The sequence below is a fragment of the Ranitomeya variabilis genome, chromosome 2 (assembly GCF_051348905.1).
Source record: "Ranitomeya variabilis isolate aRanVar5 chromosome 2, aRanVar5.hap1, whole genome shotgun sequence".
NCBI classification, from domain to species: domain Eukaryota; kingdom Metazoa; phylum Chordata; class Amphibia; order Anura; family Dendrobatidae; genus Ranitomeya; species Ranitomeya variabilis.
Genome location: NC_135233.1, coordinates 360,958,205 through 360,985,365, shown reverse-complemented (window position 1 = coordinate 360,985,365; position 27,161 = coordinate 360,958,205). Strand labels below are relative to the sequence as shown.

The 27,161-nt window shown below is 44.1% G+C and overlaps 1 protein-coding gene across 1 annotated transcript in view; it reads right to left on the bottom strand.

The window, feature by feature from the left end:
- Positions 1–16,201, bottom strand: part of LOC143805933 (olfactomedin-4-like) — a 31,908-nt gene extending 15,707 nt beyond the window's left edge. The window contains exons 1-4 of the mRNA XM_077285691.1: positions 16,129–16,201; positions 13,531–13,680; positions 12,407–12,619; positions 10,842–11,007 (exon numbers count right to left, since the gene is read on the bottom strand). Of these exons, the coding sequence (XP_077141806.1) occupies positions 10,842–11,007; positions 12,407–12,619; positions 13,531–13,680; positions 16,129–16,185 (586 nt within the window). The 5' untranslated portion in view covers positions 16,186–16,201. The remainder of the gene's footprint in view (positions 1–10,841; positions 11,008–12,406; positions 12,620–13,530; positions 13,681–16,128) is intronic.
- Positions 16,202–27,161: the final 10,960 nt, after the last annotated feature.

Genomic DNA, 27,161 nt, shown 5'->3' with positions numbered 1-27,161 from the left:
AGACTGCCGAATCATGGACGGTGAATGATTCAAAAACTGATGTTGTAAATAGTTTGCACCTTCTTAAAGGTGCTCTCTACTGGTTTTATAAAAGAAAGGACTCTTTGCGAAGAAACTGTTCCTGGAAGCAGTACCGGAGTCCTTGCTGCATACGGACTTGCAGCTTGAGAAGTTGCACTACCTCATAGAGACTTGGTCCCCTCTTAAAGGGGATGTTCATCAATAGCACTTAAGGAATGATGATGCTTTAAAAGAAGAAGTAATAATGCTGATATGTAAAAGTTAAATGTAACGAGCTAGTTAATTGTAAGAAATGTTTAATAATGTTGATAGCAGAATGAGGACAGAAAGTGAACCCGTACGGGGTTAGTCAGTGAGTCCTCCTAGGAGCCATACAGAGATGGCTCAATAATCCTGAACTGAAAGATGGATGATATGTTTTATACCGTGTATAGTAGTAGAAAGACAGTAGGCCCGGGCAGAAAGGGGCGGTCCTGTAACAGAAAGGAGAGGCAGTAGGCCTGGAGCAGTTAGGACAGGCGGTCCTGCAGATATAAAGAAGGAGAATGCATAAAAGTTGATTAGCCTTATAATGTGTTATAAGAAGGTCTTTAGTGGATTTAGCGAGTACGTCCTTGAAGGCAAAGTTAAATTATTGTTCAAAGAATTTGCACTTAGTAGAATACCCGGTTGGGTAAGAAAAGTTATTCATAGCAAGGTTATTTAAAGTATTTAACTATGTTTGTAACGTTCAAGTGTCCTCACCTCCCATAAAGGGAAGCTCTGTTCAAGTTTACTTGTACTTGCATTTTCAAAATTGTATGTCTTTTTGCTAACATGTATTGTTGTTTTCTTCCCAGTCCAGGAGTACTGGATTTAACCGGGGGGGAGTGCAGCGCCCCAGAGTCCTGGTCGTTGCAGTACTGATGCTCCGCCGCTAAGGGGGGCTATGGTACGTCTGATGGCACTGAAGGAGTTCATCTGACCAGGTATCACAGACACCAATACACTTCACAGTCTGGCCTCCAGGGGGAGCTAAGGGTTCTATTCATTAGGCCACTCCTCACAATCTGGTAAAACTGGGGGTTAGGCAGGAAGTTAGAGAGAAAGCTGACTGGGCTGGAACCAGGCAACACCTTGTGGCAGAGGGTGTTGTAGGGGAAGATTCAGAGGGGTCCCTGTCAGGGGTGGGATCCTGACAGAGGCCTAGCAACCAGAAAGAACGTTACGGGACCGCGCCTGCACGATATAGCGGCGGTACCCCAAGAAAGGATAAGAAGCGAGGTTTATTGTGCTGAGTGAGAAACGAGATCAACGCAACAAGGAGAATACCAGTAGGAGTCGTGCTGTAAGACGAGGCAACATCCTATTGAGGCGCATAACCGGTGGCCGGAACGCCGAGGAAGTATAGAGCTCCAAGCCAAACTTCAAACCTACGGCAGGACAGTCAGTTAGAGGCGGTCTGTCTCACCCAATTGACCTAGGAAGACACAGGGGGGTAACAACAGGAGTGGGGCGACGCTAGAGTCCCGGAAGAGCTCCGAGCCTCCCCGTCATACGGGTGCGTCCTAACCATAAGAACTGGGGGACGTGGAAGAACATCAGAATCGAGTTGTGAGGGAACACGAGAAACATAGAAAGAAGAAGTCTCGCACTCAACTTAAGTATATTTGCAGATTTTATTTGGTGCTGATGTAGCACTGGGGAAACGTTTCAGCCTCAATTAGGCTTTCGTCAGTCACTACAACATTCAAAAAAAACAAAATATAATACAGTGTATAAACAGCCGGGTACATTCAAACAAAAGAAGGTATATACAATTTATCCAAGGAGCCATTTTAGAAAAATAATGAAAAATCTTATATCGGAGCATAACCATATACAATATTCCCGCTCAAAAATAACGATCAACGGCGGACGAGACATATTTCGGGAGAAACACATACCGTATTGTGTCTTTTTGCCGTATAGACACCTACAATTGTCTGTATACCGGTCATGTGTGGTGCCTAAATAAGTGCAACAAGAGGAAGCAAAAGAGAGCAATAGTGCATAACTCAGTGGACCGGAGTGGTATGCAGGGTAGTACAATAGGTGGAGCAGTGATACTTACACTAGGTCATTGCCTGGTGGGAGCATATGGAAACAGACACAACAGTTGTGGGGTACTATCCCGAGAGCACAGCAGGGGAGGACCACAACACACAAGCGCTAGACGGTAGGCACAGATTTCCACCTGCAAAGGGAACTCTGGAGGTGCCATCGGACCGGCCGGACTTGCGCAGCCTGGGTTACCGTATTCCAGACTGAGGACCCTGAAGCCTTCAGTAAAGAGGTAAAGAGACTGCAACCTGGTGTCCTCATTATTTACTGCGACCGGCACTTCACCGCACCATAACATCATCACCATACCCACACCTTTTATTGGGCGCCCCTCAGCAGGGTCACGGACCGGGTCTAGCCACCGTGACAACCCCAGAACAGAGAATCAGAGGCCCGGTACCGGGTACCCCTCGGCTCTGCAACAGTGGGGGCGCTGCACATGATTCTCACCTCGCCACCACCAAGACAACAAGGACTTGGTCCTCCTGGATGCGCAAGACACATGAGTGCCTTCTTGCTGCACTACCTGCAACATGACCCTCGGATTGTCAGAATCCGAAGTAATGCCGACTACTGGGTTGCCACTCTCTTAGATCCCCGGTACAAAAGCAAATTTGGCGAAATAATTCCTGCCATAGAAAGGGATTCACGCATGCAGGAGTGTCAGCAGAGATTGTTACAGAATCTAACATCTGCTTTTCCACAAAACACCAGTGGTGCACGTAGTCAATCTCTGAGTTCTAACTTGCCTACCGTGGGACTATCGAGTCATCACTCTAACCGTAACAGTAACATCGTATCTGGTGGTAACAGCAATTTTTTCCAATCGTTTCAAGATTTTTTTTAGACCATCCTTTGCAAGGCCACAGGAGACAAGAAGTCTGACGCACAGCCAACGCCAAGAGAGGATGGTACAAGAGTATCTCCAAGTTAACGTCGATGCCATGACTGTGGAACTGGACCCTCGCTCATTTTGGGCTTCCAATCTTGAAAAATGGCCTGAGCTCGCCACTCACGCCTTGGTGATCTTGTCGTGCCCCGCAGCCAGCGTTCTTTCTCAACGTGTGTTCAGCGCTGCTGGTGGTGTGCTGACAGATAAGCGCACGCGGCTGTCCAGTGAAAATGTAGACAGACTAACGTTCATCAAGATGAACAAATCCTGGATCCGCAAGGACTTTTCAACCCCTGTGTAATCTTGGGGAGACTAAAAGCTTGATGATTTTTGAAAATCACCTCACCAACCGTTTTAAAAAACTCTGGCGAAATTGATGCCACTTAAGTGGCGTCTGTGGCCAAATTTTTTGAAAAAATGGACACTCTTTTATTTAGTCCCCTTGCTGAGTTTTACATGACGTTGCCATCGTCAATTCCAGGTGGGTGGGGTCGTCTGCAGAGTTGTTTACTCATACTATGGCCTGGGATTCAGAGGTCTGCTCCAAAGCTTCAGTGTCTGCTAGTCAGCAGAGTAGCCCAGCCACCCACTGCCTGTTTACCTAAGTACTATTTTTAATGGCATCTGACCCAGGAAATCCTTTTGGGCCTGGTAGAATTTGGTGCGACTCAGCAGTGTACCCCACCCATGAAGCAAGCTACATCGCCTGTTTACCTAACTACTATTTTGTAATGGCATCTAGCCCGGGAAATCCTTTTGGGCCTAGTAGAATTTAGTGCTACTCAGCAGCGTACCCCACCCATGAAGCAAGCTACACCGTCTGTTTACCTAACTACTATTTTGTAACGGCATCTAGCCCAGGAAATCCTTTTGGGCCTAGTAGAATTTAGTGCTACTCAGCAACGTACCCCACCCATGAAGTAAGCTACACCGCCTGTTTACCTAAGTACTATTTTAAACGGCATCTAGCCCAGGAAATCCTTTTGGGCCTAGTAGAATTTGGTGCTACTCAGCAGCGTACCCCACCCATGAAGCAAGCTACACCGCCTGTTTACCTAAGTACTATTTTTAATGGCATCTGGCCCAGGAAATCCTTTTGGGCCTAGTAAAATTTAGTGCTACTCAGCAGCGTACCCCACCCATGAAGCAAGCTACACCGCCTGTTTACCTAAGTACTATTTTTTAACGGCATCTAGCCCAGGAAATCCTTTTGGGCCTAGTAGAATTTGGTGTTACTCAGCAGCGTACCCCACCCATGAAGCAAGCTACACCGCCTGTTTACCTAACTACTATTTTGTAACGGCATCTAGCCCGGGAAATCCTTTTGGGCCTAGTAGAATTTAGTGCTACTCAGCAGCGTACCCCACCCATGAAGCAAGCTACACCCCCTGTTGATCTAATTACTAATTTTTAACTGCATCTAGCCCAGCAAATCGTTTTGTACCTAATAGCATTTTGTGCTACTCAGCTCAGTACTCCACCCATGAAGCAAGCTACACCGCCTGTTTACCTAAGTACTATTTTTAACGGCATCTGGCCCAGGAAATCCTTTTGGGCCTAGTAGAATTTGGTGCAACTCAGCAGCGTACTTCACCTATGAAGCAAGCTACACCACCTGTTTACCTAACTACTATTTTGTAATGGCATCTGGCCCAGGAAATCCTTTTGGGCCTAGTAGCAATTTCTGCTACTCAGCAGAGTATCCCACCCATGAAGCAAGCTGCACTGCTTTCTTTCTCAATCTAACCCCTCGGCTCTGGGGTGTCCACTCTCCCTCCAGCTCTCTCCTTCTCACAGGTGGACTACCACATGTTTTCACACTGTGGCGAATCTTTTGGGCCCAGGCATAAGAAGTCATCGAGGTAATGGATATGTGCCGCCTTACAAATGTTCATGATGACACATTCGAGGAAGCAACTAAACGCCTCAAATAGTGAGCAGGATATGGAGCACCCCATGGGCAAACAGCGATCTATGTAGTATGCTCCTTCACAGAAGCAGCCCAATGGGAGGACACTATTCGGAGGCACAGGTAGTAACCGGAACGGCCCCTGAATACCTGTTTTGGCCATTAGGGTGCCCCTTACCAACTTCTTGACCCGCCTGATTGCCTCGTCAAAGGTTACGCGTCGATGTTGTCATTTACTGACCTACCCCTTGGATATGACAAATGGTGGATTAGTCTGAATGTATTGGGTTCATTTTTTGGCACAACTCCCAACGGGGGTACCACTACCTCTTCTAAGGAAAGTGTTCTGAATGGACCCGCCGCCATTCTACCTAAAGATATTTCTTTTTTTCTTTTTTTTGTCAAGACGTCTAGGTGTTGGTAGAGTGAGTTTAGATTTTTACTCCAGCCTTTCTTGATTTTAGAAGGGCATGACATGCCTATATCTGTGTCTCCTCCTCCTTTAACTCCTCAACCTCTTTTCTTTTCGCATGACTAAATGTAGTTGTGACTTTTCCATGTGTTTGTTGTGTCTTCTGAGCAGTTTGTCAGCTTTTGGACACCTTTTACGGTGTTTTCTAAGTGTTTTCCATGTGTTTGTGTTTGCCTGCCATTGGTTTCAATGGGGTTCGACGGTCTTCGTCGAACGTTCGACGAACAGTTCGTCGAACACGTCCCTGTTCGACGAACCGAACCCGAACACTAGGGAGGTGGCTCATCTCTACTGAACAGCTGATCACCACCGCAGCTGCATGTGTCACGGCATGCATGGAGAGCCCAAACACTTCTTTCAGATCCCCGCTAGCACCGTGAGTTGTGAGCGCTCACTGTGCTAGCGGGAATCTCACCGGATCTTATTGCAGCTTAGCCCAGCTGGGAACAGAGCTCAGTGTTCGGAGGTCACCTCTATGATGTCACCCCCAGTCACTGACGCTGCATTCCCAGCAGCTCATTGGTTTTCAGCCGGGACTATCGCATCTTGGCTCCGTCCAGGTTGAAAACTAATTATCCCCCAGACATGGATTCCTGCATGAGACAGAACGACAGACAGGTATGGTATATTGTTGGTTTTTTATTTTACTTTTATTACAGGACATCGAGGGCTTCTGTGGAATTAGGCGAGGTTGTATGTATGGTTTAATTAAGATTATTAAAGGAGTCTGTGTCATTTTTTTCAAATAAAGGACTTTATTCTGGCTGTGTCTTTATTTACCATACAACTATAGGATTAGTAATGGATAGGTACCTTATAGCCGCTTCTCCATTGCTAAGCCATGGGTTTGATGTCACCGGTGACATCAACCCCATAAATATTACCCCACTTTCCACTGCTTCAGGGCAAGTGGGAAGAGCGGGGCAAAGCGCCAGTATTGGCGCATCTAATAGATGCGCCTTTTCTGGGCAGCTGTGGGCTGCTATTTTTAGGCTGGGGGGCTCAATATCCATGACCCCTTACCATCCTGAGAATATTAGCTCCCAGCTGTGAGCTTTAGCAAGGCTGGTTGTCAGAAATGTGGGGGACCCCATGCTGTTTTTTTTTTAATTATTTATTTAAATAATTAAAAAATATGGTGTGGGGACCCCTCTATTCTTGATATCCAACCTTGCTGAAGCTGACAGCTGAGGGTTGCAGCCCCCAGCTGTGAGTTTTGTCAGGCTGGTTATCAAAAATAGGGGGAACCGACACCTTTTATTTTAATTACCATATTTACAGTGAAGTAGCGGCAGATGAATACTTCCATCCTCCGCTCTTGCTGTCACTGTTATTAGCAGCAGCAGGGGTAGGCTGATGGGAGTAATAGTCCCATCAGCCGCCGCCTGCTGTCTCTTTTATTACTTAAATGTATCTCTCATCATTCTACCCTGCTCGCGCCAAATCGCCGGCAGAGCAGGGGAGAATGATGAGAGCCTTGTTCAGCATCCGCTGCCGGGGAAAAGCGCTTACTGTAACACTTCTTCCCTGGCACCTGTCCTTGTGGTACTGATGCGGCACACGCATGCCACATGTGTGCCGCAAGTATTACACACACGGACACTGACATCTCCGGTACCGAAAATATCAGGATGTGTGAAAGAGACCTTATAGTGGGTTTTTTTGTTTGGCAGCTGTCACACATTAAGGGTATGTGCACACGTTGCGGTTTTTGCTGCAGATCCGCAGCGGATTTGACGCTGCGGATCTGCAGCAGTTTTCCATGCAGTGTACAGTACAATGTTAACCAATGGAAAACAAAAACCGCAGTGCACACGCTGCTGAAAATTCCGCGAGGATTCCCTGCGGAAAAAAAGAAGTAGCATGTCATTTCTTTCTGCGGATTCCGCAGCGGTTTTCAACCTGCACCAATAGGAAAGTGCAGTTGAAAACCCGCAGAGGAATCCGCAGAAGAAACCGCAGGAAAATCCGCAGTGAAAACCGCAGTGGTTTTGCACTGCGGATTTTCCAAATCCACTGCGGAAAAATCCGCAGCAAAATCCGCAATGTGTGCACATACCCTAAAATGTTTTTTATTGCAAAAAATAGTTTTTACATCACCATATTTTGAGAGCTATAATTTTTTCATATTTTGGCCGACAGAGTCATGTGAGGTCTCGTTTTTGCGGGACGAGTTGACATTTTTTATTGGTACCATTTTCGGGTACATGACATTTTGACATTTTTTGATCGCTTTCTATTCCAATTTTTGGGAGGCAGAATGAACAAAAACCAGCAATCCATGAATTTCTTTGGGGGGGCATTTATACTGTTCCATGTGTGGTAAAATTGATAAGGCAGATTTATTCTTCGGGTTAGTATGGTTACAGCAATACCTCATTTATATCTTTTTTCATGTTTTGGCGCTTCTATACAATAAAAACTATTTTACATAAAAAATAATTATTTTGGCATCCCTTTATTCTAAGAGCTATAACTTTTTTATTTTTCTGCTCATGGAGCTGTTTGGGAGCTTGTTTTTTGCGGGACAAGATGATGATTTCAGCAGTATCATGTTTATTTATATCCATCTTTTTGATTGCGTGTTATTCAACTTTTTGTTTGGCAGTATGATGATAAAGCAATGTTTTTTGCCTTTTTTATGGTGTTCACTAAAGGGGTTAACTAGTGGTATAGTTTAATAGGTCGAGTCGTTGCGGACGCGGCAATACCAAATATGTGTACTTTTATTGTTTAGATTCTTTTTTCATTAAAATATTTATTTAGAGATAGAATAAATATTGATTTTTTTATTATTATTTTTTATTTTTTTTTTAATTTTTTTTTACAATTATTTACCTTTTTTAAAAAACTTTTTTCTAACCTTTTTACTTTGTCCCACTATGGGACAATCATTTTTTTGCACGCTGATCGCTTCTACGGCATGCAGATGAAGCAGCATCTGCATGCCATATAAGCTGTCAGCGCTGCACTGACAGGGAGACTTGGTGATCATGCACTGCGCATGATCACCAAATTTCCTAGCTCTGGTGACATCGGGTCACCATGGCAATAATCAGGAGCCCGCGTCATGCCGTGGGGACTCCGATCCCAAGGCAGGGGGGCTGTCAGGCCCTGTGTCGGCTTCTGAAATGCTGCATTCGTGTTCGATCGCAGTATTTTGGGGGTTAAAATGCCGGGAGTGGTCGGTGACTGCTCCTGGCACCTAGTGCCAGGTGCCAGCTGTCAGAATCAACTGACACCCGGCGGCGATTGGCTGCGCTCCCCCGTGATCGCGGCCGATCGTTCAGATGTACTATTCCGTCCATGGTTAAATTGTCCTGGGTCACATAGACGGAATAATACGTGTGATGTCAGAAAGGGGTTAAAGAGAAACTGTTATTTTACTTGCCTGCACTCAACCTCCGATCCTCAAAAGATCTAATTTTCTACTCCCCTCTTATCTCCTCTTCCTTTTTCTGTGTATCACCCCTACTCTGGAACGATTTACCCAACATATCAAACTTTCGCCTACTGTGGAAACCTTCAAATGGAACCTGAAGACCCACCTCTTGTGACAAGCCTACAACTTGCAGTAACTACTGATCTACCAAACCACTGCACGACCAGCTCTGCCCTCACCCATTGTATCCTCATCCATCCCTTGCACAGGGTGGGCCATGTATATGAATACACCTAAATAAAATGTGAATGGTTGGTGATATCAACTTCCTGTTTGTGGCACATTAGTATTTGGGAGGGGCAAAACTTTTCAAGATGGGTGGTGACTAGTGATGAACGAGTATACTCGTTGATTGGGTGTCTCCGAGTATTTGTGACTGCTTGGAGATTTATTTTTCGTCCTGGCAGCTGCATGATTTACAGCTGCTAGACAGCTTGAATACATGAGGGGATTCCCTAGCAACCAAGCAACCCCCATATGTACTCAGGCTGGATAGCAGCTGTAAATTATGCAGCTGCGTCAACAAAAACTAAATCTCTGAGCACTTACAAATACTCGGAGACCACCAAAGCGTGCTCGGGAAAAAAAAAAGTTTGCCTCATCACTGAACATAATGCTCTCTGTAAACTGAGGGTCCTGTTACAATTTTTGTTTTGCCCATTCTGCAATTTCAGTGTGCCGATCTGTGTCATCCTCAATGAGATGCTGCAGCAGCTGGATTTTGTAAGGGTGCCATTTGTGAGTAGCTAATATCCGCCGAACGGATATTCGACTGATGCCAGATCAGCGCGCTGAATTTGCAGAATGGGCAAAGCAAAAATTGGAACAGGACCCTCAGTTTACACAGAACGTTATGTTCAGTGATGAGCCAAACTTTTTTGGGTGGGCCATTTATATGGATACACCTAAATAACATGGGAATGGTGACAGTTTTCTTGCGTAGGGTGTCTTGCATTGAAATCTGCTGCAATGACCCGGGTACTGTGTTCACCAGACACCAACACAATTTTTATCCGTTCCTCACGTGTTAATCTCTGCGACATGTCAATAGCCGTAAACAAAGAGAAACTTGTAAGTAACTCATTAAAGAATAAAGTTGCGTTAAAACCAAGCACACCATTGTTTTTCTTGTGAAATTCTCAATAAGTTTGATGTGACAAACATGACCCTCTTCACATTGGAAAAAATAAAGTTGGATCCAAAATGGCCGACTTCAAAATGGCCACCATGGTCACCACCCATCTACAAATGTTTTCGCCTCCCATATACTAATGTGCCACAAACAGGAAGTTGATATCACCAACCATTCCCAGGTTAGGTGTATCCATGTACATGGCCCAGCCTGTAGATTGTGAGCCCTTGTGGGCTGGGTCCTCTCTCTTTCTGTACCAGTCAGTGACTCGTTTTGTTCAAAATTATTGTACTTGTCTATGTTATGTACACCCCTTTCCACGTGTAAAGTGCCGTGGAATAAATGGCACTATAATAATAAATAATAAGAATAATTTTCAGAATTTTTTCAGAAATGAAGAGCACATATAAAAATAAGCTACTTTGAATATATCTTATTAGAGAAATCTGCTTCACTCTTCTCCTGAATAGATCATTTACTCTCAATATTGTCAATTTACAGGCAAAATCTGTCACCAGTGAATAAAGATTTTCACATTACTGAAATAAGGGATGGTAATTGGTGTTCATAAAGTTCTACGGTGAGCAGAGTGGTAGGACAAAGGCAGACACAAACATTCTGCTGTAAGTTCACTAGAAATGACAGTTAAGTCCTTCATACTCAGACTAATATTGGCCGAAACAATCATAATCAACAGGTTTGATCGACAGTTTAATGTGTGTGGGAGCCACAAACAATTTATTGTCGGGGAAAATATTGATCAGGCAAGTCTGATTTTGGAATGCCGATAGTCTGGAAAAAGCAGCTACCAGACCTACCTAGCTATGGTACCCTTGTAGAATGACAGTAGCATGCATAGGGTGGACGAGTAATATGATTTTGAAGACTCACCATAGTCCACTGGAGGAAGTGGAGGATTAGGAGTTGGTCTAGTAGTCTGGTTCTTCTCACAATCCTCCAGCCGTTTTTGTAAGGCTGCCATTTCCCTTCTGATCACGAGAACATTGTTCTTATCATAGACTTCCAGCTGGTTCACCATGATGGAGATGTTACGTATCTGCAACAGATAACACATTACACTGAAAAATATACATAGAACATGTAGTCACCTTGGTGTCTCATGGGCTCCATTGTAAAGAGATATACAAAAAATGATTTAACTATAATTTCCCAATCTGCTCAACATTGAATTTTAAACTCACAGATATAGAGACACACTATAGGAGAAAAAGCGCCAATAGGGTCTCATCCGATGGTAGTTTTAAAATTAATATTCAGTTTGCACTCACCCGATATTCCACAGTGTTAGAGCATATAGGACTCATCAGAGTTGACAGCTGCCGCAGATCCACAGGTCAGAGTACTGACAGATTTGTAGTAACAAATTGGAAAAAACATGGATATTCATTTTTTTTTCCATCTAATTGTGTATTTTAATCTGTACTGCCGTTTGTTGTATCATGTGTCGGACCCATGAACTTTGACATTATGTGACATGTGATCCCTCGTGGCGCCAGATTTGAATGTCTGAATCTACTTAAACAGCTTGTAGAGATATTGTATATGTATGCATCTCCTGAGAAAAAAGTCTGATGGACTTTGAAACGCGTTGATAGAATAAAACCTCACCTTTTATCATCTACATGCATGGATCATTATTACAGCAACGCGGGTAATATCCACGTTTTTCCAATTTGTTACTACGAAACTCACAGATATAAAACATTGCGTGCAAAAATCATATCATCATACTTTCTAATGCATAAAAAATCTTATGTCGTGTACTGATCACAGACATGATCTGTAGCTATGTAGAATAGACTGCCCAATTAAAATAGCTTTCACAGCAAGGAATGTTAAATGAATGAACAAGAAGGTAGGACAACATATGGTTGCAAACTTTGTTGATGCAGGCTTGCTTTCATTATTACCAACCCTATAATATACTTCCCTAATCTCATAACAATACTTAAAAAATCATTCTGTCTTTTCAAATTTCAGAATATTATTTCCCTTTCTAAAATGACTGTTAACACTACTTAATATAGAACTGGTTCCCAAAGGACTTAAAAAATATATTAAGACTAAATTTCAACTTAAGACTGACCAAGATGGCAGACTACGACATTCACCTGGTTGGGCAGTTGCAATATATTTAATATGAGTGTACTCCAACATCTGATCTACTCTCTCCAGGCTCTTCTAATCAAAACACATGACATTATCATAGGGGCTTTCTCAACTTGCTTATGAAATTTGTATAGTCATCTAGCTCTAGTAAAGTAGTTTGCGTAAATACTAAAGGGACATTCATCTAAACTGCACTGTGGACTGTGGTCTGTGGACATAGAGAGACCATGGCATATGGTATAGTAGATAGAGATCCTTGTACATATTTTACATTGGGACCAAAGAGCATTTATTTATGTCTTTTTTACTATCCACATCTCTCTTACCTCTAAGTAGAGAGCTTCTACCAGAACATTGGTACCATTCATAGAAGTCTTCAGTTGCAGTATCAGAGCCTCCATTTCTCTAATCTCTAATTTCACCAACTCAAAGTCCAGCTCGGTGTACGAGAGACCTCCCATCTCCATCAACTCTACACGTTTGGTCAAATTAATTAGCCGCTCCTTGTAGACAATCAGTGCACTTTCATAGTGGTTGATCTGTAGGGTAATAGGACTTATAAGATGTTTGTTCATTGGTGGCAAAAGAACTTTGTGAAATAATAAGCATACAGTGCCTATTGGTGTTATTTTTTTATCATTATAAGAGGATAGGTAGACAAGGAGAGATTGGATGGCCATATCAGTCACCATACTAGACTTTTTTTCTTGGGTAGTTATCCAAAAATTATATCTATAGTCCAGAAAACCATGCACAGTTGATAACATGACTATGATACAACTACTATTTAAACTGTATACCTACTTCTACAACCCCCTAGAAAGTAAATTTACCAATTCAATAGCTGAATCCTAATTTTGAAACATTTTATGTGTTAAAAAGGGCAATCAAAAGCACGGTTACTGGAGACATATGTAGGAACAGGTTTTAGGTGCATCTAAGTTACTGAGCTGCAAAATGATATAAATGTAAAAAAAAATGTGTTGTGTCTCTGTATATTTTTATGCCTTGCTTTGCATCTAGTGCCAATGACTCTATAACTTGAATGTGAACAATAAGAATATATTTGGTTAAAGTGGTTGTTTTATAATGGCAACCGCTAAGCTAGTGGACAGTTGACTGATGTTGCTCTGGCTACAGAAGATATGGAGGGCCATACAATCGAATGAACAGCTATAAAATAAATGAGTGAACTATGTCTGCCAATTGGAGAGTATATTTTTGTTGGAGGCTCTCCAGTCCACATTGGGGAAATTCTGTACTCTGAACTGAACATGTACTCCTGCAGAGCATATAGAAAAGTGTTCCATTTACAAAAACCCTTAAAGCAAAATATTATGGATTTGTAACTTTGTGGATATGATGTTTTAGAATAAATGACTTGAGTTCTCTACATTTTTTATAGCAATATTCATATTCAATGAGCGTAGAGGAACAATTCTTCTTATACCTTTGTGATCTCCTGCTGGACGGTGATACTCAGGTTCTGGTTGGCTTTTTCCAGGTATTCCAATCGATCTGCTGGGAATGTAGAATCTGGGAGAACAATGGAGCATTGACAGACCCCTAACTCATCCACATAACCCTTGAAATTGTGAATCTGTTGAAAAGTGACAAAGTTAGTGTTTAATTGTGAGAATTAGGTTATAATATAATCTATAATAATACAAATTTACTTATTTGTAGTTATCTAATTATTTTAATAAGCACTTGAAACAGCAGATTGGATTTTTGACTATACAGTAGATGGATTGTATGGTACCATTGTATGACATTTCACCAATTTCACAACAGAAATAAAAAGGGACATTTAAAGTTGTAAACAAATTAATCAATGTGGTGACAGAGTTAAAGACTAGCCATCATTTACATTTTTATTACATAAATGAATAGTATAAGTGAAAATAAGAATTTTTTTAATATATCATGTTAGAGAAATTTACATCTCTGTCCAACATGACTGATCTTTTATATTCAAACTTCTCAATTCAAGGGTAATATCTGTATTCTCTGAAGTAGCATGCACTTATTAAGGAATTAAGACTGACATATTCAATACCAGTCCTAATAAATTTGGCCCAAAATGTTTATATTTTATCATTTAAAAAATATTTGCATACCTAGGGGTGAACTTTGCCCCTATCGCTGTGCCTAATTTCTGTTGCTAGTAGTTCCCAACCCATTAAAAAGTTATTTTCGAATATCAATTTTAAACACTTTCAGGTGTACACTGGGTATATTTGCATATTTGGGGCATGATAGTGTGAAATGATTACATGTTTGATGCACAAAGATTAAGTTCATCTAATCAAATAATATTTTATCTCTTTAAGAGTTGACTTTAGATAAAACTCAGACCTAAGCATAAATCATAAGTGTTGAGGGAATATTTTGCATTATTGTATTAAAACTTTTTCTTCTATAATCTTCTAAAATATTTTATTTTCCTAGATATTTTTTGGTATTGTACTTAAATTTTTGGAAGTGTTATTTTCACTCAGTATTTAGTAACCATAACCATGTATATGTTGGATGTGAACGAAGGGTAACACAGAAAGTGAGAATGTTCCCGAAAGTGGTAGCAGTATACATGTTCAATGTATAAAGTGTAAAATTTATTAGAAACAACACTAAACAGGTAAAGACCATACCAAAAATATCCCTGGTCCACAAGCCCCAACGCATGTTTCACCCAAGGCTTCGTCAGGGGGTGTGCAACTAATTTTAATGTTTAGTAATAGTTATGTCCTGAAAACTGGTGGCTATTTGACAGTGCTTGAGAAATTTGGGTACTTTTTAGTTTATTACTTTTAAGGTCATTATTTTTTTTTTTTGCATCGAATTTCATATACTCTTGTTTAATATAGCTATATGAAGGTCATTAATTACATTTAGAGCCCTGAAATTGAGATAATTAGATATCATAGGTGGTGAACATTAGGCACGCGCGCCAGATAGGGCATGCAGAGCCCTCTCTATGGGTACGCACGCCAGGCCCGTCACTGCACAGACGCTGCTCCCTTACCTTGTTCAAATGTGTTTGCATTTAAAATATACAGATCTATTTGAACTGGGGCAGAGGAGTGCCTGTCAGCCCCGAATCTGATGTGCAGCAGTGTGATCACATCATCATGCTACTAACCTCATCATACTGCTGCCTGCGCCGGGGCCGTACAGGAGCAGAGACAGCACAGGTGGGCAGGCACTGGTAAGAGCTCCAGGAGGAACTGAACATTAAATGTGTTATTGTGAAAGGGTGCATGGTTTTGTCAGAGGTAGCGCGTGGGGTTGGGTGGCTGCTTTATTCAGTGGGATAGTGTTTATATTGTGCAGAGGGGCAGTGTGTGTACTTTGCTGAGGGGCAGTGTGTGTGTATTTTGCAGAGGGGCAGTATGTGTATTTTGCAAGTCTTCTATGATGTCTGCTTCAGCCCCAGGTTAAATAGCCATGTTGGCACTTTGTGATAAATAAGTGGGTTTTTGGGTTGCTGGTTGGTTCACCATCACTGTCATAGGTGATTTTCTAACATATGCCTGTCAGCGGCATTGCACCCAAACTCTGGTGTGCCGGAGATGTGCCTGACGCAGGGTTAACAGAATGAAGCAAGTTTGAACAGATGCAACCTGCAGTCACAGCATTAGATTCTTACAAAAAATGCCTCAGCTGAGCTCAATGTGTGCCAAGATGTATGCAAACAATAAAATGATAAGTTATAAATTGCATTACTGCTCTGTAGACTATACTTCTCACATCCTTAGAGAGCTTTATATATTTTCCTTTCAGGTGTAGGTCTTTAACTATTGAGCAATATTTCTGAAGGTGTTAAAAACCATACAATATTGTTTTTGGCTACTCCATGAATGCTATGGTTAATAATTGAGAAACCTGAATGGGATAATTGTCTAAAATGTTGGTGCTATAAAAACGAAAAATAATAATAACTCAGAATGTTCTTGCAGGAAAGCTCAAAATTAGTTTTCTACACCCAAGTGAAAAGAATTTTGACATATTATACTTTAAAAATAGTACAATTTTCATTTGAGCTTACCAAGTTGGCTGCGTGAATCTGGCCGATGCCCAGGAGTAAAATGAAGATGGCGAACATGGTGTCCTCCTTGTCTTCTGTCCCACTGGCTTCTGTTACTCACTATATATACACACAATTATGACATGTATACTTCCTCTCTTCCACTGGTCATAGCCTTAATTTATGTGTAATAAAATCAATAATCCTGTGACTTGTGATAAATGTTGCTGTTATAAACAGATGGGAAAAAAATGTTACCTGAGATATGGATTTTGAAATATGGATATTTTTAATTGAGTTATTATTTTTATTGCTGGTGTAGGATGCTAGCAGGTGCGTAGGATGCAGTGACACACAGGAGGCAGAGCAAGGGTTAACAAGGATTTTTATGTCAGAACAGTGATAGTACAAGCAGGGGGGTAAAGATGTGAACTTGCGGTTGGGGGAAAAGTCGAATGAAGGGAATAATGACAGGTTAACTTATCAGTCTCTGTGCGGTGGAGGAAGGTGGCTGGAAGATCCCTCGGCGGCACCGCAGGCGGCGCGTGATGTCTCCAATCCGGTCCCACAGAAGGGTGATGACGAATCCTCCGGGTCCTTCGACACTTGATCTCCTGATCCAGGCACACGGTGGGGTAAAGATGATGGTTGGCGGCACAGTAGAAGAAGCAGAAAGTTCAGTAGACAAGGCCGCAGTAGAAGCACACAGTCCAGCGGACACAGGCATGGGCCGGTCCTGTGCAGGCACCGCAATGTTGGGAATAAGCGGTGCCTCCGTGGTGGTAAGCGGAGCCAAGGCATGTACTCATTCCTGGTCACTAGCCAGTGCGGAAGTCTTTCTGGGCTGAGCGTAGGTATGTGTCGCCAGTCTGGCTAGCTGGGGGTATAGGCACAGCGAGCGGGCGTGGGTCCGTTGAGAGAGAGTCAACCAAGTCACTACTCACAAGCTCGTTCCATGCCAAGTATTCCGTCTTCCCGCTGAGACTCCTATTTATGTCAGACCCGCCCCTATCAGTCAGGTGTCCTGAACTGCTCCGGTCAGCAATCTCTTCCCCCTGAAACAATGGCGACAGCCTTGACGGTTCTGGCCCAGATACGCAGGAGAGACCGTTAGCTTGGCTCTCCTCCCTACACTCCCCCGTTCTTTTTCCTCACCATTCCACAGGCGAGAGTGTGTGACCGTCTTCTCTTTTTCTGTGCAGATTGTTGCCAGATGAAATTTTCTTGGTCATAGCGATTGGAGGGCTTGCCAGCTGTTGTTCGTTCAGAGTGTCTCAGATCAGGAAAAATGGTGGAGCTCTCTTGTGGGGCCGAATCCGGCTGTGGGGGAAAGCCAAGGGTGAGCTTGCATCCTCTGGTTCCAAACTGGTTCTGGATCCTTCACCCCCTTCTTCGCCCTCTGCTTCTACCGGCGTATGGTCCATCTCAGGAGCCTCGGGTGTTATGATCCCAATGGCAGAGGATCTCTGATATTCCGGCAAGATAGCAAAAATATAAATACTGCTCTAGGGAGGTGGAAACTGGGCTAACCGCATACCTGATCCTGACTCAAACAACTAAAAGTAGCCGGTGAACGTGCCTACGTTGGTTCTAGACGTCTCGAGCCAGCCGGAGAACTGACTACCCCTAGAGGGAAAAAATAAGACCTCGCTTGCCTCCAGAGAAATTGAACCCCAAAGATATAGAAAGCCCCCAACAAATAATAACGGTGAGGCAAGAGGAAAACACAAACGTAGAGATGAACTAGATTCAGCAAAGTGAGGCCCAATAGTCTAGATAGCAGAAAATAGATAGTGGACTATGCGGTTAGCAGAAAACCCTACAAAACATCCACGCTGAACATTCAAGAACCCCCACACCGACTGACGGTGTGGAGGGAGAATATCAGCCCCCTAGAGCTTCCAGCGAGTCAAAAATCAAATGTAAAGCAAGCTGGACAAAAACACTGAATAATGCAAACGATCCAAATTGTACAAAACAGACTTAGCTTTTCTTGCATGAGGCAGACTGAAAGGAATCCGGAGGAGACCAAATAGGTCTGGATACAACGATGCCAGGCAAAAGACTGAGTCCAGAGGAGACTCAAATAGGAAACACCCGCTGCTTAACGACACAGCTGGAGCTCAGGCCTGCAACAAGACATACCTAACACAATACCGTTAGTGACCACCAGAGGGAGCCCAGAAACACAGTTCACAACAGTACCCCCCCTGTCATGTTCTCAATGGCAAGAGAACATAGCATCAGCATATATAGGAACTAGCTCTTGGAAGATGGAAACTGAGCTGACCATGAACTAAACCTAACGCACAACTAGCAGTGGCCGGGTAGCATGCCTACGTTGATTCTAGATGCCCAGCACCAGCCGGAGGACTAAATAATGCTAGCAGAGGAAAATATTAGTCCTAGCTCACCTCTAGAGAAATACCCCGAAAGGAGACAGAGGCCCCCCACATGTATTGGCGGTGAATTAAGATGAAATTACAAACGTAGTATGAAAATAGGTTTAGCAAATTTGAGGTCCACTTACTACATAGCAGAAGACAGAAAGGACACTTTCATGGTCAGCTGAAAACCCTATCAAAAACACCATCCAGGAATTACTTTAAAACTCTGGCATTAACTCATAACACCAGAGTGGCAATTCCTGTTCACAAGAGCTTTCCAGACACAGTAACGAAACTTCAGCTGTGAACTGGAACAAAATGCAAAAACAAACATGGACAAGAGTCCAACTTATCTAGTAGTTGTCTAGGAGCAGGAACAAGCACAGAGAGGCTTCTGATAACATTGTTGACCGGCAAGCAACTAACAGAGCAGCAAGGTTATATAGCGACTCCCACATCTTGATGGGAACAGGTGAACAGAGAAGATGACAACACCAGTTCAATTCCACCAGTAGCCACCGGGGGAGCCCAGAATCCAAATTCACAACAGTACCCCCCCCTCAAGGAGGGGGCACCGAACCCTCACCAGAACCACCAGGGCGATCAGGATGGGCCCTATGAAAGGCACGAACCAGATCAGAGGCATGAACATCAGATGCATTCACCCAAGAATTATCCTCCTGGCCGTATCCCTTCCACTTGACCAGATACTGGAGTCACCGTCTGGAAACACGAGAGTCTAAGATTTTCTCCACAACGTACTCCAACTCACCCTCAACCAACACCGGAGCAGGAGGCTCAACGGAAGGCACAACCGGTACCTCATACCTGCGCAATAATGACCGATGAAAAACGTTATGAATAGAAAAGGATGCAGGGAGGTCCAAACGGAAGGAAACAGGGTTAAGAATCTCCAATATCTTATACGGGCCGATGAACCGAGGCTTAAACTTAGGAGAAGAGACCCTCATAGGGACAAAACGAGAAGACAACCACACCAAATCCCCAACACAAAGCCGAGGACCAACACGACGGTGGCGGTTGGCAAAAAGCTGAGTCTTCTCCTGGGACAACCTCAAATTGTCCACCACCTGTCCCCAGATCTGATGCAATCTCTCCACCACAGCATCCACTCCAGGACAATCCGAAGTTTCCACCTGACCAGAGGAAAATCGAGGATGAAACCCCGAATTACAGAAAAACGGGGACACCAAAGTGGCAGAGCTGGCCCGATTATTGAGAGCGAACTCCGCCAATGGCAAAAAAGCAACCCAATCATCCTGGTCAGCAGACACAAAACACCTCAGATATGTCTCCAGGGTCTGATTAGTCCGCTCGGTCTGGCCATTCGTCTGAGGATGGAAAGCGGACGAAAAAGACAAATCTATGCCCATCCTAGCACAGAATGCCCGCCAAAATCTAGACACGAACTGGGTCCCTCTGTCAGAAATGATATTCTCAGGAATACCATGCAAACGAACAACATTTTGAAAAAACAGAGGAACCAACTCGGAAGAAGAAGGCAACTTGGGCAGAGGAACCAAATGGACCATCTTAGAGAAACGGTCACACACCACCCAGATGACAGACATCTTCTGAGAAACAGGCAGATCTGAAATAAAATCCATCGAGATGTGCGTCCAAGGCCTCTTAGGAATAGGCAAGGGCAACAATAATCCACTAGCCCGAGAGCAACAAGGCTTGGCCCGAGCACAAACGTCACAAGACTGCACAAAGCCTCGCACATCTCGTGACAGGGAAGGCCACCAGAAGGACCTTGCCACCAAATCCCTGGTTCCAAAAATGCCAGGATGACCTGCCAACGCAGAAGAATGAACCTCAGAGATGACTCTACTGGTCCAATCATCAGGAACAAACAGTTTATCAGGTGGGCAACGATCCGGTCTATCCGCCTGAAACTCCTGCAAGGCCCGCCGCAGGTCTGGAGAAACGGCTGACAATACCACTCCATCCTTAAGGATACCTGTGGGCTCAGAGTTACCAGGCGAGTCAGGCTCAAAACTCCTAGAAAGGGCATCCGCCTTAACATTCTTAGAACCCGGTAGGTATGACACCACAAAATTAAACCGAGAGAAAAATAATGACCAGCGCGCCTGTCTAGGATTCAGGCGCCTGGCGGTCTCAAGATAAATCAAGTTTTTGTGGTCAGTCAATACCACCACCTGATGTCTGGCCCCCTCAAGCCAATGGCGCCACTCCTCAAAAGCCCACTTCATGGCCAAAAGCTACCGATTCCCAACATCATAATTCCGCTCAGCGGGCGAAAATTTACGGGAAAAGAAGGCACAAGGCCTCATCACGGAGCAGTCAGAACTTTTCTGCGACAACACTGCCCCAGCTCCGATCTCAGAAGCGTCGACCTCAACCTGAAAAGGTAGAGCAACATCAGGCTGACGCAACACAGGGGCAGAGGAAAAACGGCGCTTAAGCTCCCGAAAGGCCTCCACAGCGTCAGGGGACCAATCAGCAACATCAGCACCCTTCTTAGTCAAATCGGTCAATGGTTTAGCAATATCCGAAAAACCAGCAATAAATCGACGATAAAAGTTAGCAAAGCCCAAAAATTTCTGAAGACTCTTAAGAGAAGAGGGCTGCGTCCAATCACAAATAGCTTGAACCTTGACAGGATCCATCTCAATGGAAGAGGGAGAAAAAATATATCCCAAAAAGGAAATCCTCTGTACCCCAAAAACACACTTAGAACCCTTCACACACAAAGAATTAGACCGCAAAACCTGGAAAACCCTCCTGACTTGCTGGACATGAGAGTCCCAGTCATCCGAAAAAATCAGAATATCATCCAGATACACAATCATAAATTTATCCAAATAATCGCGAAAAATATCATGCATAAAGGACTGGAAAACTGACGGAGCATTTGAAAGACCAAAAGGCATCACTAAATACTCAAAGTGGCCCTCGGGCGTATTAAATGCGGTTTTCCACTCATCCCCCTGCCTGATACGCACCAAATTATACGCCCCACGAAGGTCAATCTTAGAGAACCACTTGGCCCCCTTTATGCGAGCAAACAAATCAGTCAGCAACGGCAATGGGTATTGATATTTTACAGTGATTTTATTCAAAAGCCGATAATCGATACATGGTCTCAAAGAGCCGTCTTTTTTTGACACAAAGAAAAAACCGGCTCCTAAGGGAGATGACGATGGACGAATATGTCCCTTTTCCAAGGACTCCTTTATATATTCTCGCATAGCAGCATGTTCAGGCACAGACAGATTAAATAAACGACCCTTTGGGTATTTACTACCCGGGATTAAATCTATGGCACAATCGCACTCTCGGTGCGGAGGTAATGAACCAAGCTTGGATTCTTCAAAGACGTCACGATAGTCAGACAGGAACTCAGGAATTTCAGAGGGAATAGATGATGAAATGGAAACCACAGGTACATCCCCATGAGCCCCCTTACATCCCCAGCTCAACACAGACATAGCTTTCCAGTCGAGGACTGGGTTGTGAGATTGCAGCCAAGGCAATCCTAGCACCAAATCATTATGTAGATTATGCAGCACCAGAAAGCGAATAATCTCCTGGTGATCCGGATTAATACGCATAGTTACTTGGGTCCAGTATTGTGGTTTATTATTAGCCAATGGGGTGGAGTCAATCCCCTTCAGAGGAATAAGAGTCTCCAAAGGCTCTAAATCATACCCACAGCGTTTAGCAAAGGACCAATCCATAAGACTCAAAGCGGCGCCAGAGTCGACATAGGCGTCCGTAGTAATAGATGACAAAGAGCAAATCAGGGTCACAGATAGAATAAACTTAGACGGTAAGGTGCAAATGGAAACAGATTTATCAAGCTTTTTAGTGCGCTTAGAGCATGCTGATATAACATGAGTAGAATCACCACAATAGAAACACAACCCATTTTTCCGTCTAAAATTCTGCCGCTCGCTTCGGGACAGAATTCTATCACACTGCATACTCTCTGGCGACTTCTCAGTGGACACCGCCAGATGGTGCACTGGTTTGCGCTCCCGCAAACGCCTATTGATCTGAATAGCCATTGTCATGGACTCATTCAGACCCGCAGGCACAGGGAACCCCACCATAACATCCTTAATGGCATCAGAGAGACCCTCTCTGAAAGTCGCCGCCAGGGCGCACTCATTCCACTGAGTAAGCACAGACCATTTACGGAATCTTTGACAGTAAATTTCCGCTTCATCTTGCCCCTGAGATAGGGACATCAAAGTTTTTTCTGCCTGAAGCTCCAAATGAGGTTCGTCATAAAGCAACCCCAAGGCCAGAAAAAACGCATCCACATTGAGCAACACAGGATCCCCTGGTGTTAATGAAAAAGCCCAGTCTTGAGGGTCGCCCCGGAGCAAGGAAATCACAATCCTGACCTGCTGTGCAGGGTCTCCGGCAGAGCGAAATTTCAGGGACAAAAATAATTTGCAATTATTTCGAAAATTCTGAAACCCAGATCTATTCCCCGAGAAAAATTCCGGCAAAGGAATTCTCGGCTCTGATACAGGTGCATGACAAACAAAGTCTTGCAAATTTTGTACCTTCGTGGCGAGATTATTCAAACCTGCAGTCACACTCTGAAGATCCATTACAAACAGGTGGACACAGAGCCATTCAAAGATTAGAAGGAGAAAAAAAAAAAAAAAAAAAAATTCTCAGCAGACTTCTTATTTCTCTCCTTTCTTAGCCAAGGATATTAACCCTTTAGTGGGCCGGTCAAACTGTCATGTTCTCAATGGCAAGAGAACATAGCATCAGCATATATAGGAACTAGCTCTTGGAAGATGGAAACTGAGCTGACCATGAACTAAACCTAACGCACAACTAGCAGTGGCCGGGTAGCATGCCTACGTTGATTCTAGATGCCCAGCACCAGCCGGAGGACTAAATAATGCTAGCAGAGGAAAATATTAGTCCTAGCTCACCTCTAGAGAAATACCCCGAAAGGAGACAGAGGCCCCCCACATGTATTGGCGGTGAATTAAGATGAAATTACAAACGTAGTATGAAAATAGGTTTAGCAAATTTGAGGTCCACTTACTACATAGCAGAAGACAGAAAGGACACTTTCATGGTCAGCTGAAAACCCTATCAAAAACACCATCCAGGAATTACTTTAAAACTCTGGCATTAACTCATAACACCAGAGTGGCAATTCCTGTTCACAAGAGCTTTCCAGACACAGTAACGAAACTTCAGCTGTGAACTGGAACAAAATGCAAAAACAAACATGGACAAGAGTCCAACTTATCTAGTAGTTGTCTAGGAGCAGGAACAAGCACAGAGAGGCTTCTGATAACATTGTTGACCGGCAAGCAACTAACAGAGCAGCAAGGTTATATAGCGACTCCCACATCTTGATGGGAACAGGTGAACAGAGAAGATGACAACACCAGTTCAATTCCACCAGTAGCCACCGGGGGAGCCCAGAGTCCAAATTCACAACACCCCCCCTTGAGGAGGGGTCACCGAACCCTCACCAAGACCCCCAGGGCGATCAGGATGAGCAGCGTGAAAAGCATGAACCAAATCAGCCGCATGAACATCAGAGGCGACAACCCAGGAATTATCCTCCTGACCATAGCCTTTCCACTTAACTAAATACTGGAGTTTCCGTCTAGAGATACGAGAATCCAGAATCTTCTCCACCATGTACTCCAACTCGCCCTCAACCAAAACCGGGGCAGGAGGCTCAACAGCAGGAACCATAGGCACCACGTACCGCCGCAACAAGGACCTATGGAACACATTATGAATAGCAAAAGACGCTGGAAGGTCCAAGCGAAAAGACACCGGGTTAAGGATTTCCAAAATCTTATAAGGACCGATAAAGCGAGGCTTGAACTTAGGAGAGGAGACTTTCAAAGGAACATGCCGAGAAGACAACCAAACCAAATCCCCAACACGAAGTCGGGGACCTACACCGCGGCGGCAGTTGGCAAACCGCTGGGCCTTGTCTTGTGACAATTTCAAATTGTCCACCACATGGTTCCAAATCCGCTGCAACCTATCCACCACAGAATCAACCCCAGGACAGTCAGAAGGTTCAACCTGACCCGAGGAGAAACGAGGATGAAAACCAGAGTTGCAGAAAAAGGGTGAAACCAAGGTGGCAGAACTAGCCCGATTATTAAGGGCAAACTCGGCCAGTGGCAAAAAGGTAACCCAGTCGTCCTGATCAGCAGAAACAAAACATCTCAAATAAGTCTCTAACGTCTGATTAGTTCGCTCGGTCTGGCCATTAGTCTGAGGATGAAAAGCCGATGAAAAAGACAAATCAATACCCATCTTAGCACAAAAGGATCGCCAGAATCTGGACACAAACTGGGATCCTCTGTCAGATACAATATTCTCAGGGATGCCATGCAAACGAACCACATTCTGAAAGAACAAAGGAACCAAATCAGAGGAGGAAGGCAACTTAGGCAAGGGCACCAAATGGACCATTTTAGAAAAACGATCGCACACCACCCAGATGACAGACATCTTCCGAGACACCGGAAGATCCGAAATGAAATCCATGGAAATGTGCGTCCAAGGCCTCTTTGGGATAGGCAAGGGCAAAAGCAACCCGCTGGCACGAGAACAGCAAGGCTTAGCCCAAGCACAAATCCCACAGGACTGCACAAAAGAACGCACATCCCGCGACAAGGAAGGCCACCAAAAGGACCTGGCCACCAAATCTCTGGTACCAAAAATCCCAGGATGTCCCGCCAACACCGAAGAATGAACCTCAGAAATAACTCTGTTGGTCCATCCATCAGGGACAAACAATCTTTCTGGTGGACAACGATCAGGCCTATCAGCCTGAAATTTTTGCAGCCCTCGTCGCAAATCTGGGGAAATGGCAGACAAAATTACTCCCTCTCTGAGAATACCAGCCGGCTCAGAGACTCCCGGAGAATCAGGCACAAAACTCCTAGAAAGTGCATCAGCCTTCACGTTCTTCGAACCAGGCAGGTACGAGACCACAAAGTCAAAACGGGAGAAAAACAACGACCAACGGGCCTGTCTAGGATTCAGGCGCTTGGCAGACTCGAGGTAAATCAGATTTTTATGATCAGTCAAGACCACCACACGATGTCTAGCTCCCTCGAGCCAATGTCGCCACTCCTCAAATGCCCACTTCATGGTCAACAACTCCCGATTACCAACATCGTAGTTCCGCTCAGCAGGCGAAAATTTCCTTGAAAAGAAGGCGCATGGCTTCATCACGGAGCCATCAGAACTTTTTTGCGACAAAACAGCCCCTGCACCAATTTCAGAAGCATCAACTTCAACCTGGAAGGGAAGAGAGACATCCGGCTGGCACAAGACTGGCGCTGAAGTAAACCGACGCTTCAGCTCCCGAAAGGCCTCCACGGCCGCAGGAGACCAATTCGCAACATCAGAACCCTTCTTGGTCATATCCGTCAAAGGTTTAACCACGCTGGAGAAATTAGCGATAAAACGAAGGTAAAAATTAGCAAAGCCCAAGAACTTCTGCAGGCTCTTAACAGACGTGGGCTGAGTCCAGTCATGAATGGCACTGACCTTAACTGGGTCCATCTCCACAGTAGAAGGGGAAAAAATAAAACCCAAAAAAGAAACCTTCTGTACCCCAAAGATACATTTTGAGCCCTTCACAAATAGAGCATTCTCCCGCAAAACCTGAAACACCATCCTGACCTGGTTCACATGGGACTCCTAATCATCAGAAAAAAACAAAATATCATCCAGATAAATAATCATAAATTTATCCAGATATTTCCGGAAGATGTCATGCATGAAGGACTGAAACACAGAAGGAGCATTAGATAATCCGAAAGGCATCACCAGGTACTCAAAATGACCCTCAGGCGTATTAAATGCCGTTTTCCATTCATCTCCCTGCTTTATGCGCACAAGGTTATACGCACCACGAAGATCTATCTTGGTGAACCAACTGGATCCCTTAATCCGAGCAAACAAATCAGACAACAATGGCAAAGGATACTGAAATTTAACAGTGATCTTATTCAGAAGACGATAATCAATACAAGGTCTCAGAGACCCGTCTTTCTTGCCCACAAAAAAGAATCCTGCACCAAGAGGGGACGAGGATGGGCGAATATAGCACAATCACAGTCCCTATGAGGAGGAAGGGCACTGGACCTGGCCTCATTAAATACATCCTGAAAGTCTGACAAAAACTCAGGGATCTCAGAAGGAGTAGAAGAAGCAATAGACACCAATGGAGAATCGCCATGAATCCCCTGACACCCCCAACTAGACACAGTCATAGCTTTCCAATCTAAAACTGGATTATGGGCCTGTAACCATGGCAGACCCAAAACGACAACATCATGCATTTTATGCAGTACCAGAAAACGAATCACGTCCTGATGTACAGGAGTCATGCACATGGTCACCTGCGTCCAATACTGAGGTTTATTCTCTGCCAATGGCGTAGAATCAATTCCTCTAAGAGGAATAGGATTTTCCAAAGGCTCCAGGACAAAACCGCAGCGCTTTGCAAACGAAAAATCCATCAGACTTAAAGCAGCACCAGAATCCACAAAAGCCATAACTGAGTAAGAAGATAATGAACAAATTAAAGTCACAGACAAAATAAACTTAGGCTGAAAAGTACTAATGGCGACAGGATTAACTTTTTTCTTTAAACGT